General features: G+C 38.8%; 1 protein-coding gene across 4 annotated transcripts in view; it reads left to right on the top strand.

The window, feature by feature from the left end:
* Positions 1-16,642, top strand: part of USP24 (ubiquitin specific peptidase 24) — a 143,885-nt gene that overhangs the window by 19,019 nt on the left and 108,224 nt on the right. For 3 of the 4 annotated variants that reach the window (XM_086717078.1, XM_086717076.1, XM_086717079.1), the window contains exons 2-3: positions 11,567-11,732; positions 13,093-13,160. In XM_086717078.1, coding sequence (XP_086573204.1) covers positions 11,567-11,732; positions 13,093-13,160 — 234 coding nt within the window. The remainder of the gene's footprint in view (positions 1-11,566; positions 11,733-13,092; positions 13,161-16,642) is intronic. The other variant, XM_086717077.1, reaches the window with a different exon arrangement.

Genomic DNA, 16,642 nt, shown 5'->3' with positions numbered 1-16,642 from the left:
TTTCTGTGATCATCTAAATACATGAATACCCACCAAGAGTTGTGAAAGAAGGGCCATAAGAAATGTCAGTAGAAAAGTTAGAAAATTCTCTGCTGCTTATAACAGAATGAAAATGAATTCCAAGAAAAATAATTTGCAACCAGACTCGAGACACAATGTATTAGTAGCTTGGGGACTCCCTGCCCTTGTCTGTCATCTCTCTTTTTCCAGGAAGCAGTCAGTATTTTAGGAATCATTTTCTCTGGTCCGAAATAATAGAAGGAACACCAGATCTGTACATCACTGTCTCTGAATTACTTTGAAACATATTTAATACAAAAGACTGACAATCTCAAGATTTAATGAATGTTACAAATCCGTGATACGGAGTCAAGTGTTCGTGTTTTCACGTTTTTCCTTAAGTACTTGACATACAGGATGCGATATGTTTATTTAAAAAAATTTTTTTAATGTTTATTTATTTTTTGAGATAGAGACAGAATGTGAGCAGGGGAGGGGCAGAGAGAGAGGGAAACACAGAATCTGAAGCAGTCTCCAGGCTCTGAGCTGTCAGCACAGAGCCCGGCGCGGGGCCTGAACTCACGAACCGCAGGATCATCACCTGAGCCAAAGACAGATGCTCACCCAGCTGAGCCACCCAGGTGTCCTGCAATATGTTTATTTGAGTTAATAGATTTATTTTTAAAATCATAGAGAAATCAGTTTGGCATCCTCATTTTTCTGTATTGGTCGGAAATGTAGATTCTCTTCTGAGTACATTGTTGGCTAATAAAATAGCTCAGTATATGAATTTTTATTAAAAGATACTTGATGCAACATTGCCCATCTCCTCTCCTTTAAGTTGAATAATTTTATCTGTATTTGTTGAGTCAGTGGACAGATAGGAACTTATCTGTAAACTGACAGGCTGTGCCTACTGGAGTAGGTTTTGCTTCTTTGATCAAAGAAGGCTTAAATTTTAATAATACATCCTTGTTGAGTTCAAGACTTTTTTAAAACTCAAAGGCAGTTTTCTAAATAAATAACTCTGTGATTAACTTAAAAGCTTATGCAATGATATTTTAAAGCTCATTTGCGAGAGTTAAGTAAATTATATTGTTTTGTATACTCAGCCACTAGGTAAGGTATTGCCTGTATTGACTTTGGTTCAGCTGCGCTTTTCAAACAGGCAAGTTTCTGGATATGGGCAGTGACATATTTTAGCATATCTAACTGTAAATATAAAAGGAAAAACACTTTTGTCAGAATAACCTACTTGTTCAATCTAAAGATCTTTGCTAAACTGTGTAGGTAGGTTTACACTATACACTTGACAACATTTGTCAATTCCATGAAAAACTTTTTCCAACTCCCTAAGTTGGAAGTACTTAGTACTAAGGATTAAGTTGCCATTTTAAGTAGGTAAATAGTAAATAGTAAGTCTCACTCTGAACAGTTTGCCAATAGATGAAATTACAACCGCCACTATTTGAATTCCCAGCTAGTTTATAGCACTGTGAAGTATTAGGGGAGTTACAGAGGCTTTGTTTATATTTTTATCTGTATTTATGAGCATAAGTAACATTATTTACTTAGGAAACAGGCTAAATTATATCCAGTAATATTAATTGTTTTGATTGTCCTTCTGGCCTATTCAGAAACCCTAATTTAACAACATTAACTCATTTATTTTCCTTAGATGATTAAACACACAAGACTCAGCATTAACAGAAAATTTTCAGGTTAAAAATGACATTCAAGAATTGTTTGCAAGCTCATTTCTCTGTTGCCTGAATGACAGAATTGTGCATCTCTAACAAATGCTAAATTTACATCAATATTATAAAATAGTTTTTAAAATTAAGGTTTTTTTTTTTTTTTTACATTTTAAATGAAATTGATGGAATATCGTAGTAAGTAAAGGCATTGCCTCAAAAGGCTGAAAACTGAGTTTTTATTACTTAATGTGCTTGAAGAATAATACTAGTTTTGAAATAACACTCTGTAACCTTTTGCTTGGGTTACTGTTTCCCTTAAGCTTCTTCGGCTGTGTATACACTCATTCCCACTACAAATGCATGCACAACACCCAGAGGCTAGTGGATCCCCCGGCCCCCAACATTCACATTATCCTGTTCTTTAAAGACAAGAATTGTGTCTTTATCTCTCTCCAATGCTGAGCACCTTGGCTGGAACATAGAAAGCTTTTGATAAGTGTATTTCTAATTGATTTAGAACCAGTAATCATTCATGGTTACTTGGGTGTTGTTTGGATTCGGCATCTGATGAGAAAATGGTGTATTGCATTCCTTAATTCCTATTAAAAGCCCAATACCTCATTTCTGCTGGGAGCTATTTTGCAATAGGACAATTCTGAGCTGCTTTTGCATGTGTCCTCTTGCTCAATAGGTAATTTTTGCCAAGGACAGGCTCTACTCAAAGCGATGACTCAAAATATTAAACCAACCTGAATTTGGGTTCGTGTCACCATTTCCTCCTCTCTTGCGATTCCCTCTCTCCGTATTGGCAGCAACCTCCTGTAAATGTAACGCTGCTCTGAATCGTTCGTTAGCCCTCATATATTCTGTGCCAGTTCTCTTTTTCTTTCAAGGTCAAGAATGTTAACTGCTTAGGATGAGATTTTTTGCCTGTTAAATCTCAAATACGTTACTTCTAAAATTGCAGATTGAAAACCGTCAAATGGGCATATGTATTATTTTTATTACAGATCATTAGGTACAACCTTGTGTTTTGAAATTCTTAGATATATTTACATACTCACTCATGTTTAGTGACTACAACTATTGAGTTCATTTTTGTTAATCAACTTTTTCAAATAACTGCCTTGAGATTCAATTCACATACCATAAAGTTCACCCTCTTAAAGTATGCATTCAAAGAGTTGTGCCACCATCGCTACTCTTTAATTTTAGAATATTTTAATCACCCCCCCCCCCCCCCCCCGCCCAAAAGAAACCTTATAGCCATTAACAGCCACTGTCCTTTTCTCCCTCCTCCCATCCTCTGGCAACCACTAATCGACTTTCTTTGTCTGTGAATTTGCCCATTCTAGACATTTATATAAACAGAATCATATGATATATGGCCTTTCATGTCTGGCTTTTATTTACAATAGTGTTTTTGAAGGTTATCTCTGTTTCTCCGTTGTACAGATATACCGTATTTATTCATTCGTCAGTTTTGACGACATTTGGGTTTTTACTACTTTTCGACTATTACCGATGCTGCTGTGCACGTTCATGTACAAGTTTTTATGTGGACGTATGTTTCCTCTCTTTAGGGTATATCTTGTAAACATAGAGAAGAGTACAGTTGCTGTGTCCTGTGGTAACTGGGTAACCTGAGGAAGTGCCAAACTGTCTTGCCAAGTGGCTGCACCATTTTGTAATCCCACCAGCAATGTATGAGAGTTCCGGTTTACCCACATCCTCACCGATTCTTATTTCTCTCTTTAGTTTTAGTCATTCTAATGTATGTGAAGGTGGCATCTTTGGGGTTTGATTTGCATATCCCTGAGGACCAATGATACTGAGCATCTTCTCATGTACTAATGGCCATTGCTACTTGTATATCTTCTTTGGAGAAATGTCCATTCGAATTGGTTGCCCATTTTTTGAAATTAAAAACAAATGTGTATTTATTTTGAGAGAGAGAGAGAGTGCACACAAATGAGGGAGGGATGGGGCGGCAGGGAGGAGGGGGGGGGAGAATCGCAAGCAAGCTCCACACTCAGCGTGGAGCCCAACAGGGGGCTCCGTCTCACCAGATCTCACCACTGGGAGATCATGACCTGAGCCCATATCAAGAGTCAGATGCTTAGCTGAGCTAGCCACCCAGGGCCCCTCGTTTGCCTATTTTTTATTGAGGTGTTTGTCTTTTTGTTCTTTAGTTGTAAGAGCTCTTTTTAGATCAGTCTGTTATCAGATATGAAATTTGCAACTATTTTCTCCCATTCTGTGATTGTCTTTTCACTTTCCTAATGATGTCCTTTGATGCACAAAAGTTTTTAATTTGATGAAGTTCAAAATTCAACATTTATATATTTTTCTTTTAACATTGTGTTTTTGGTGTCCTATCTAAGAAATAATTGCCTAATCCAAGGTCACGTAGATTGATTCCTATGTTACATTTTGAGTTAATTTGTATGTGTGGTATGACGTGGGGGTTTAGTTTCATTCTTTTGCTTATGTATATTCAGTTGACTACCATTTGTGGAAAAGGCTAACCTTCCTCCATTGAATGCTTTTATGCCTTTGTCAGAGATTAACTAAATTACAGTGTCACCCTTGTTGAGAATCATTTGACCAAAATGTATGGGTTTTATTCGTGAAATCTCAATTCACTTCCATTTATCTGTGTGTTTATCTTTATGCCAGTACCACATTCTCTTGGTCACTGTAGCTTTGTCACACGTTTTCAAAGTGAGAAGTCTAGATCCCCAAACTGTTCTTCATTTTGTTTCCAAGATTATTTTGGCTGTTCAGGTTTTTTTTTTTTTCCTTTCTGTGTGAGTTTTAGAGTCAGCTTGTCAATTTTTGAAAGAAGTCAGCTGGAATTTTGATGCCATGCTGAATCGATAGACTCATTTGGCAGGTATTGCCATCTTAACGATGTTAAGTTCCAGTCCATGAACATGTGATGTCTTTCCATTTATTTAGGTCTTTCTTAATTTCTTTGCATAATGTTTTGTTTTCAGTGTATGAGTCTTGTACTTCCTAAATATTTTATGCTTTTTGATGTTGCTGTAAATGGAATTTTCTTAATTTTAGTATTGTTCATGATTAGTGTATAGAAATGCAGTTGAATTTTACTGTTTAATATAGTGTTTTCTCCAACTGCAACCTTGCTGAACTCATTTATTCTAGTAGGTTTTTGGGGGACAGGGTGTTGGTGGATTCCTTAGAATTTTCTGTATACAAGATCATGCCATTAGTGAATGTAAATAGTTTTACTTCATCCTTTTTGACATGAAGAGATGGCTTTTATTTCTTATTTTGCCTAAGTGCTCTGGCCAGATACTTGATTACAAGATATCCTTCTTTTTCCTGGTTTTAGAGAAAATAATTGAGTCTTTCACAATTAAGTATGATGTTAACTATAGATTTTTTGTAGATGCCTCATATCAGGTTGAGGAAATTCCCTTTTCTTTGTTGAGTTTTTTGTTTTTGTTTTTGTTTTTTTTTTCCATCGTGGAAAGGTGTTGGATTTTGTGAATATTTTTTCTGGATCTATTGAGATTATCATGGTTTTTGTTGTTGTTGTTGTTGTTGTTTTGTCTTTTGTTATGTAGTGTATTCTATTGATTGGTTTTTGTATGCTAAACTAACCTTGCATACTGGGGATAAATCACATTTCCTCGTGTGTATAATCTTATATACTGCCAGATTTGGTTTGCTAGTTTATTGTGAGGATTTTTGTATCCAGATTTGTAGGGATATTGGTCTGTCCATAGTTGTTGTTGTTGTTTTTTTTCTGATATCTTTGTCCATTTTTTAAAAATTGTGGTAAAACATACATAACATAAAATTTACCATTTTAACCATTTTCAAGCGTAGTTCTGTGGTAGTAAGTACATTTCATTGTTCTACAACCTTCATGCCATCCATCTCCAGCATTTTTTCATCTTCCCAAATTGAAACTGTATACTCATTCAACGGTAACTTCTTATTGTCCCTTGCGCCCATCCCTTGGCAACCGCCATTCTATTTTCTATCTCTATGAATATGACCACTCTAGTTACCTCATAAACGTGGAAACATATAATATTTGTCCTTTTGTGACTGGCTTATCTCACTTAGCACTAATGTCTTCAGGGTCCATGCCTGTTGTAGTATGTATCAGAAGTTCCTTCCTTTTAAAGACTGAATAGATTGTGTGTATATACCACATTTGGTTTATCCACTCATTCATCAAGCATCCGTTGTCGGGAGGTATCTTTGTCTGGTTTTAATATCAGGGTAATAATACTGGTCTCCTAAAATAAGTTGGTAAATGTTCCCTTCCTTTCTTTGTTTCTTTGTTTCTTTTTGTTTGTTTGTTTCTTTGTTTTTGTTTTTGTTTTTTTTTTTTGAGTGGGGGAAGAGTGTGCAGGATTGATGTTGATTCTCCTTTAAGCATTTGGTACAATTCATCAGTAATAGCATCTGGCCTTTGGCTTTTCTATGTGAGAAGCTATTGATTACAAAGCATTCCATTTCCTTGGTGTAGGTCCTTTCAGATTTTGTTTCTACTTGAGTCAGTTTTTCCGGTTTATGTCCTAGGAATGTGTCCATTGCATCTAGATTATCTAATTTGTTGGCATGTAATCAATCAATAGTATTCCTTGTAGTCATTTTTATTTCCAAAAGGTCAGTGTTGATAATCCCCTCTTTTCTTTCCTGATATTAGTAATTTGAGTCTTCTTTCTTTCTTTCTTGGTCAGTCTAGCTAAAAATTTCTCCTTTTTGTTGAAAGGAGTTCTCTTTTCAAAGAACTAATTTGGTTTTTTTATTGTCTCCATTGTTTTTCCTATTCTTTCATTTATTTCCACTCTGATCCTTATTATTTCCTTCCTTCTGCTTCCTTGGATTTAGTTTGCTTTTTCTAGTTTCCAAGGTTCATGGTTAGGTTATTGATTTGAAATCTTTCTTCTTAAAACAAAAATTTCCCTCCAATCACTGCATCATAAACTTTGTTATATTTTTACTTTCATTCCACTCAAAGCACTTTCTCATTTCCATTATTTTTTTTTTTTGATCCATTAGTTATTTAGAATTGTGTTGTTGAATTTTCACATGTTTTTGGATTTCCCAAATTTCCTTCTGTTGATTTTCAATTTCATTCCACTGTGGTCAGAAAACACTTTGTATTATTTTAATCCTTTCAAGTTTATTGAGGCTTGTTTTAGGACCTAACATGCTCTATCCTAAAGAGTTTTATAAATATCTTTTAGATTTAGTTTGTAGTATTATTTCAACGTTTATTTATTTTTGGGACAGAGAGAGACAGAGCATGAACGGGGGAGGAGCAGAGAGAGAGGGAGACACAGAATGGGAAACAGGCTCCAGGCTCTGAGCCATCAGCCCAGAGCCTGATGCGGGGCTCGAACTCACGGACCGCGAGATGGTGACCTGGCTGAAGTTGGACGCTTAACCGACTGCGCCACCCAGGCGCCCCAGTTTGTAGTATTATTTAACTCTCCTGTGTCCTTGTTGATCTTTTATATTGCTCCATTACTGAAAGTGAAGTATTGAAGTCTCCAGCTTTTCTTGTTGAATGTGTATTTCTGTCTTAAATTCTGTCAATTTTTCCTTTCTTTACCTTGAGTCTCTTTTGTTAAATGCATGCATTTTTTGTAATCATTATGTTTTCCCGGTGGATCATCCCTTTATTATAAAAAAATCCCTTGTCTTTAGTAACAAATTTTCACATAACATCTATCTTTTTTTTTTTTCTGATATTAGTGTAGCGACTCCAGCTATCTTTTGGTTATTGTTTTCATGGTATGTCTTTTTTCATCCTTTTATTTTATCTTCCTCCTATATTGACCTTTTTTTTTTTTATCATTATGAAACGTCTCTTTTTATCTTTGGCAGTATGTTTGTCTTAACATCTAGTCTGATACCTGTATAGCCACTCTTGCTCCTTTATGTGTATGTGATATATCTTTTCCCATTCTTTTATTTCACCCTCTTTGTGTCTTTGAATCTGAAGTGTGGCTTTAGACAGCATATAGTTGGATCATTTTTAAAAATCCATTCTGCAAATCTCTCCCATTTTCATTGGAGTGTTTAGTCCATTTATGTTTACCATATTACTGATAATTATAATTTAATTGAGAAGACAAAATTTACATCTACCATTTTGCTGTTTGTTTCCTATGGTTTATGCTGTTTTGTTCTTCCATCTTCCATAACTCCTGTTTTTTCGTATTAAGTAGGTATTTTTGAGTATACCATTTTAATTTCCTTGCTTTTTCTTTCACTATACATATATTTTTAAGTTATTTTCTTAGTGGTGGCCCTGTGGATTATAATTAACATCTGAATTTGTAGCAGTATAGTTCAGATTAGTATCAACTTAATTTCAATCGTGTACAAAACATCGCTCCGTTACCAGTTTTATGATTATTGCTTTGTGCATCAGCCTTTTAAATCAGGTGGGAGAAGAAATACTACATTAATACTGTCTTTATATGAGCGAGATGATGGGGGCTCATGGAGCTGGTGAGAGCAAGGTTAGTTCCACATTTGAGCATTTTTAAGAAAATAGAATCTGTAAAGAAATAGCTTTTACTGGAAAAATAGTTATTAAAATGTCAGTGTGATTAATTTTTAAGTGGTGGAATAAACGGTAGGTTTATTTTTCGCTATTCATGTTTTCGGTGTTTTCTATTAAGAACATGTGTACCTATTTAGTAATTTAAGACAAAAACATAAAAGTATTAAGCTAAATTATTTATGTTACCAACTGTAATGGAGTTCTTAAGTAGAGTATACTAAGTATAATGTAACTTTTTTTTTTTTTTTAACCACTATAGGTAAACCCCCATCTTTCTAGATTCATTAGATTCTTCCTGTGTAAAGTACGGAATTTTCTTAGATTCCGTATGGCACCAGAATTCTATGCCTTTTATATATTTACCTAACTAAATAGTTTTTAATTTTGAAATAATTCCCGATTTACAGACAAATTGCAAAAAGGACATTACAACCTTACCATAAATCTGGAATTTTTATATAACCTTTATTCGGGTTCTTCAAATGTTAACCTTTTATCACATTCTCTTTATCATTCTCTCTTTGTATGTGTATATTATCACGTGCATATAAATACGCGTGTGTATGTATTGTTACTGCTTTTCCTGAACTGTTTAAGAATAAATTACAGACATGATGCCCCTCCATCCTTAAATACTTCAGTGTGTATTTCCTAAAAATGAAGATCCTCTCTTTTTTAACCTTAGTACGTTACCAAAACGAGGAAATCAACACTGATCCAGTAGAAAGTCTCTGAAGCCAAGAAAGAAACGAAAACAAACAAAAGCCCGTGCTGCATTCAGTTATTGTGGCTGTCTGGTCACACTCAGTCTTTCATAACTTTGGCGTTTGTGAAGAACACAGGCTAGTTACTTTTTAGAGTGTTCCTCATTTTGGGTTTCCTCATGACTGGATTCGGGTTCCGCATTTTTGGCAGGAATACCCCAGCAGGGATGTTGCCGTGCCTTCACGGTACGTCCCTTTGGTACGCACATGAAGTTCGTCTCATTACTGACGCTGTTAAAGACCTTGCGCCCCTACCCCCCAAAGGAAGCTCTTAGCTTTTCGGGTGGCTGTTTTTGGCGTGTGAACAACAGAAATTCATCTTGCGCTGTTCCAGAGGCTGGAAGTCCAAGATCAGAGTGCCCGCATGGCTGGGTTCTGGTGCGGGCCTTCTGCAGGTCACAGGCTGCCGACTTCATCGTGTCGTCTCACATGGCAGAGAGCAGGGAGAGAACGCAGCTCTCTTGTGACTCTTAGGAAGCTCTTGGGGGCTCTTCACTTAGTAACTGCTGGGTGCAGTTGATGATTTCATATATGATGTGATCTATTAACTCCTGTGGAAATTAACAATAGATATTTCATAGTAATGACATAACCTGTCATCCAGTTGAATTGTATTTGTATATGCTTTAGTTGTACTTTGATCCTAGGTTAATAAATTGAGGCAGTTAGCAAGTATGCTATTTTGAAAGTATACAGAATCTTTACTCTTAGAGTATCCTTAGCTTCCTTTAAGTAAAACTATTTTATTTACAGAACTTATTAATTGCGTGTCTTTCTGAAGAGAACTGAGTTTTCCGCATATGTTACGATTGTAAACCTACTTGGTCCACCCCCACCCTTCACCCCCAGTTTCCATTGTTGTCTACTTCATTTTTAGCTTTTCATCACCTTTTTGGTTATTGTCTTATTTTCTTCCCAGCTTAACCGTGAACCTAAAAAAACTAGAGTGTCCCGTTCCTTTAGCCCTCATGTGGGATTGAAAACTGTTTTCTTCTGTGTATTTTTATCACTTCTGCTTTATATTTATGGTCTTTTCCTTAATTGAGGCTAAAGGTAATTTCTTTTAATGGAATGATTATAGAGTGAGTTGTGAAAATATTTAGGTTTTAAAGAAACCAGAGTAGGTATGAGGCAGTTTGGAGGAGGGGCCCAGTTTGCTTTATAACAGATTACTGTGGTAAGAATTGATGGAAAGCCTGGCAGGTCCCCTATTAGTAGTCGAAACTTTGTTTGCACAAAGTCTTTTTCCACCTTATATATATTAAACACGTACTCTGTGTTAGCCACTGGGTTCTGGAGATACAGATACAGAGGTGGTCAAAACCAGCCCGGGTTCCTGTCTTCATGGAGCTTGGTCTAGTGGGGGGCAAACATAAAATCATTCACAAATATGGGGCACCTGGGTGGCTCAGTTGGTTAGTTCAACTCTTGGCTTTGGCTCGGGTAATGATCTCACAGCTCATGGGTTTGAGCCCCACATCGGGCTCTGTGCTGACAGTGTGGAGCCTGCTTGGGATTCTTTGTCTGTCTGTCTCTCTCTCCCTCAAAGTAAATAAACTTAAAACAAAAATCAATCACAAATAAATGTAAAATTAGATCTGTGAGCTGAGCTACGAGGAGAAGCTCAGGATGGCAAGAGTATAAAATAATTAGGGAAATTTGGTATAGTTCGGATGTTCTGGAAAGGCTTTTCTGAAAGAGTTAAGGATGTACAGGAGTTTACATAGGTTAAAGAAGGTGGATGGGTGAATTCAGGAGTAGTGGCATCTCCATGGAGGTGGGCGGAAGTAGATGGATTGGAGAGAAATTTAGGAGGTCTTATCACCAGGTCTTGGAGTGGGGATGGGAGCACAGGGTTTTAAGAACGAGTCCCTGATTTCTGGCTGTGGTGCCTTTCACTGGGATGGAGAACACCGAGAGGAGAGAAGAGAGCCTAGCGCTGAGGTTTGAGAAGCTCCAGTATTTGATGGCCAGGAAGCGGGGGCGAAGAGACAGGGCAGAACAGCCAGACCCCCGGGGAGGTGAGGGGTGAGCTAGTCTTGCAGGAAGAGGGAGCGGACAGAGGGGCAGACACTGCGGGGAAGGAGGAGAAGGACTGAAACTGCTCATTGGGTTTAATGTCATAGCGTCCAGTAATGGCCTGAGCAACAGTGGCTGTGGGAGAGTGAGGGCTCTGGAAAAGCCACACTGGTGCGGGGTCAGGGGTCACTCGGTGTGAGGAGATGGGGACAGCAATACAGAGGACCCTTTGGAGAAGCCCGTCCCCTCTGGCAGCGGGAGAGCAAGGATGGCTGCAGGTGAAGGTGGTTTGCTGTTCTGTAACGAGACACTGAGAGAGCTCATTTTTGAAGAAAGGTGGTGAGGGGAGTGGACAGTAGCCCAGCTGGTCCGGCAGATGTGACCGTGAGGGAGCCGTGGGGGATCCACACTCCGCACGGGGCGCTACCGCCGGGCATGCATCTCCGCTGTGCTCAACGTACACGCATTGTCACGCAGTCACTGATGCGTCTGCTTGTGTTTTTGCCGCCATCCCTGTTTGTCAGAAGAATGATGAAAACGGAAACTGCTCGGGGGAAGGGATCGAGTTCCCCACCACGAATCTGTACGAGCTGGAAAGCCGCGTTTTGACCGATCACTGGTCCATCCCCTACAAGCGGGAAGAATCACTGGGCAAATGCCTGTTGGCGTCCACCTACCTGGCCAGACTCGGTAAGCTCTCCCCCCGCAGGCCCCAGGAGGGGGGGGTGGTGGACGGGTGGATCGATACCGGGCCTGGCCTTAATCCTCCCTCTTGTCCCTGCGCGTCTGGGTGACATTCGATCATTTACTCTCCTGGTCTCCGTCTAGCCCCCGTGGAATAAAAGCTTTGAATTGAACCACCTGTTGTCTCCCAGCTCCAATAGAGTATGAGAGTCTTCAAAATATAATTGAGAAGCTTTGTGGAAATTGAAAGGAACATTGTCCACAAAAGCTTGGAGCATTTTAAGGTTCAGTTCAGTGGCTTTTTGTCCTTTAAGAGAAAAAGTACTACTTACTTAGCAAACATTTTGGGCATATTAAATGTTTGGCACTGTCTTCAGTACTTTATAAATATTAAACTAATAGAGTAATAAGCTATCTCTGGGTTGGAATATGGGTGTCCGTGTAAGGACGCTTCTAGACTCTGTACTGAAGAAAAATAGTTTTCATATTCAGTTCAGTTATGGGATGAATTGGTCCACTGTTTTATGATTTTCTTTTCCTCATTAAAAGTATACGTGGTTTAATCTACCACCATGATTAAATATGAGGCACATCAAAAGGAAATATTTTGACTGGGATCAGATTTAATCCTCGTGGCCTCTCGTGGTACGTTCTGACTGGCTTCTCAGCAGCAGCATTTATTGCGCGCCTGTTAGGATGTGGGTGCTGTGCTACGTGGCGGGTCTGAAAAAAAGAAAATGTGTCCAGCGGTATTCCCAGCGATAAGCAAAATACATTATTAAGTGTTGTGTGTTTTTTAATGTATTTCAGAGGATAATTTGCAGTGGAGTCATTCATTCACTTAGCTAGTATTCACTTACTGTGTGCCAGGCACAGTTCTGTGCGTTTGATAACACGGAGTTCATCAGTTTGTTTTAGGGAAGAAGGGTGATTTGGGTATCTGTTGAGAATACTTTTGTTTTTATAGAGCTGTTTAAGATAACACTAATGGCTAGTAAGAAGCTGCTGTTGGTGTTTTATTAGCTGTTTAATCAGATCATTTGAAGTTACTCTGAAAACGGAAAACTAAGTTCAGCCGTTTCACTTCTAATTAGTAACTTATTATACTATTAACCAATGCATAGGAATTGGTTCATATTAACATTGTGCTATTAACAAATACATTAATACTGTGATTGTTTCTCAGTCTGTTCCTTCAGCAGGAAAAATGTATATATATATGTATATATATTCTGCTTTTAATAATCCCTTAAGAAGGTTTCTATAAATAACTAGTCCCATGGGCATGAATTTGGAATGATACATATGATTTCTGCAAACTGCCTAAAATCTTAGTAAGGCATATTGTTTCATTTATTTTGCTAAGGTCTTTCCGAGTCTGATGAGAATTGTAAAAGATTTATGGATAGGTGTATGCCTGAAGCATTTAAAAAGGTAAGAAAAAATGCACGAGTCTGGGTTTTTTTTTTGGGGGGCGGGGGGGACCGAACAGGCTTTTTGTTTTAGTTTCTTGTGGGAGGCCAGTTTACGGGTCTTGTTCACGTGAAGAATCCCCCAGTATGCCCAGAGTCACTCTGAATTTGGGGCTTACGAAGGATTCACTTTTACATTTAACTGTTCGCCCTGTCACATTTACTTCCATCTCTTTTATTGCCGAAGAATAGGTGAAGGCTCACTTATACTTGGAAATTGCGCATCTTCCTAAACTCAGGCCTGTGGCATTGGGAAAGATAATACTTACCCAAATACGAGCCATTTAATCTGATTGTCATACTGAGGCAGAAGCAGGCGTTTTAAACCATGCAAAGTTTGACCGGATTGAGTATGTTTCATGGCAAGTGGCACGCGTATGGCAGCATTTCTGTCAGAGCTAGAGCAGTGTGCTTCCTCCCATTCCGGTCACATCGCTTAGAAAGCAATTTTTCTTAACAGGGAGAATAGCAGATCACAGGACTTGTGTTTCTGAAAGCAGTCTAACTCAGCATGACTCCCTTTGCGGGACATGAGTCCTGAATCCCCAAAAGAGCAGAGACAATGTCATAGACACTGTAGTTTTCGCCAGTGCACAGCCCGCGCCTGCCTCTTCTGGGAAAGAGCTCAGTAAATCTTTGTTGAATGAATAAATGAGTCTCCTGCTGTCTTGTCCTTCTGGGTTTTGACATCCATTCTAGTCCCGTATGCAAGGAAGTCACTAGAACTACAGATGGGTGAAGATTGTATTTATCTTAAAACCCCGTAAAATAAATTGTTCATTTGTAAACTATCACTCCCATCTACATCTTGGTAGCATCTCCCTCGCTTCAAGGCTTAAAAAATACCAAAATTAATTTTAGGAACAAAAACAGCTGCATCTTTGAAAAAAGTGCAGAATCTTTTAAAATTGTCATTTGGGCGGGGATTATATGGAATCAAGGCTTATGTTCATTTTGGATGAATTCATCTACCAATTTATCGTTTAAGATTATTTTAAACTTTTATGAATTCTGTTAAGAATTACAGTAATTTTTTTAATAGGGGAATTTTTACAGTGTGACAATACTGTATGTAGCACATTGCACTGTATGTATAAATTTACAGACAAAGAAAATACAGGCTTATTCAAAGTTGCGGAAAAGGATTTATCAGTGTAAGGAGAGGACCTTTAGGTTGATGATCTCCAGATCCAGAGAGCCCTGTGTCAACGCGGGTCATTGGCAAGTTGCGTATTTGGAGTATATTACTCTGTGTGCAGAGATAGTCCAGAGAACAGTTTTATATTATGTGCTCAGCTGTTTGTAATAGCATAAGTGGTCCAGCGGTTGGTTGCTAGGTTGTTTTTTCCCAGAAAACTACGAGCACAAAGGTACCCTACGTTCTGTTGTTCAATGTTTATAGAAAAATGTATGTGTTAAGTTCCCTTTACAGTTAAGAGCTATTAAAAAGGGTTCTTGTCTGGGGCGCCTGGGTGGCTCAGTCGGTTAAGCGTCCGACTTCGGCTCAGGTCACGATCTCGCGGTATGTGAGTTCGAGCCCCGCGTCGGGCTCTGTGCTGACAGCTCAGAGCCTGGAGCCTGTTTCGGATTCTGTGTCTCCCTCTCTCTCTGCCCCTCCCCTGTTCATGCTCTGCCTCTCTCTGTCTCAAAAATAAATAAACGTTAGGGGCGCCTGGGTGGCTCAGTCGGTTGAGCGTCCGACTTCGGCTCAGGTCACGATCTCGCGGTCCGTGAGTTCAAGCCCCGCGTCGGGCTCTGTGCTGACAGCTCAGAGCCTGGAGCCTGTTTCAGATTCTGTGTCTCCCTCTCTCTCTGACCCTCCCCCGTTCATGCTCTGTCTCTCTCTGTCTCAAAAATAAATAAATGTTAAAAAAAAAAAATTAAAAAAAAAAAAAGGTTCTTGTCCCCATCAATAAAGCATACTTAAAAAAAATTTTTTTTAATGTTTATTTATTCTTGGCGGGGGGGGGGGGGGGAGAGAGACTGAGCATGAGCAGGGGAGGGGCAGAGAGTGGGAGACACAGAATCCAAAGCAGGCTCCAGGCTCTGAGCTGTCAGCACAGAGCCCGACGCGGGGCTCTAACTCACAGACCCTGAGATCATGACCTGAGCTGAAGTCAGACACCCAACCGACTGAGCCACCCAGGCACCACCCCCCCCTTTTTTTTTTAAATCAGAAGAGCTAAGGACTCTGTGTGCCTTTGATTTGGCTACGAGAAAACTCAGTGGTATTTTATATAATTGCCATTGCTTTCCTTAGCTGTGTTTCCGGGTATGATGACTATTTCTCTACCCTCTTCCCTTGGCTTTTCTTACAAGCCACCTCAAATGTTTTATTAGAAGGAAGGTATGAGTAATAAGCAATTGTATGAATGAGGCGCACAAAAGGGACTCTGTTGTCGTGTCTGCCTTCTTCACCTGTTACCTTCAGGCCAGCCTGGATTCTTTACCATGTGTTCAAGCAGGGAAGGAAATCTAGGTCTGGCCATAGCGCATAGTTGCGTTTAAACCTTGAGCACAGCTTCCCCACAAAGGGCTGCCTGTCTTTCCCCTCTTCTGCAAGGTAGGTTGAATTCCCTTTTCAGATTAAAAACTGAACAGTGAGATGGCAACAGAAGGAGTGGTGCTGAATTTTATTTTATAGTCCTATGAAGCTTCTTGAGTGCTTATCTCTGCTTCATCTTGCTTTATAATTTAGGTATAGGAGGAATATACAGGCAGGCAAAAAATTCTTGCAAAAAAAGTAGTAACTCATTGGTTTATATAAAGTCGGTGTTATGATTATTGCTCATTGGAGCAAATCGTGCAATTAATTGGTATTTAGAAAATCTGGAACTGAGGTTTTTCTCTGCAGCTAGAGAAGTTTGGGCTCTTTCAGGCTGCTCTTGTTAAGGGATTCTCAGTGTGACGAAGATGGAATTTTTATTGCATAGTATTTTCCCTCTAAAGGGAAATCTTAGGAAAACATGAAACCAGCATACCAATTTGCCATTATTTTAATAAGTGAAACCCTTTGATTTCTCATTCCCCATTCTGGCAAGTTATTCCTGCATTAGATTTCCCCAAGGACTAGAAGCCTGAGGCGTGGAGAAATCCACTGATGGTTATTTGAGTTTTATCTGTGCACCTTTTCCCGCCTTGTTAATGAATCTGAGATGCTGTCTGAGTGTAACATGCACGATTGTTGTGTATTTTATGTTTTGTATTTAAGAGAAGCAGTGGCAAAGTAAATAGCGTTACGGTGCCTATCACTTAGAGCTATTTTAGATTGGCTTAAACAATTTTAAAAACTGAATATTACTTTTATACATATCAGAAAGGAAAACATAAGCAAAATCTGTAAAATATTTCTAAAATTGTTTCCACATTCATAGTCCTGTTGCCATCTGGTCAACAGGTGGGAAGATGCAGTTCTGACATATAAAAAATCTGACAAGAATGTGT

The sequence above is a fragment of the Puma concolor genome, chromosome C1, assembly GCF_028749965.1.
Source record: "Puma concolor isolate L17-30 chromosome C1, mPumCon1.1.hap2, whole genome shotgun sequence".
Lineage (NCBI taxonomy): Eukaryota > Metazoa > Chordata > Mammalia > Carnivora > Felidae > Puma > Puma concolor.
Note: the sequence above shows the minus strand (reverse complement) of the source record. Positions and strands in the feature narration are given on the sequence as shown.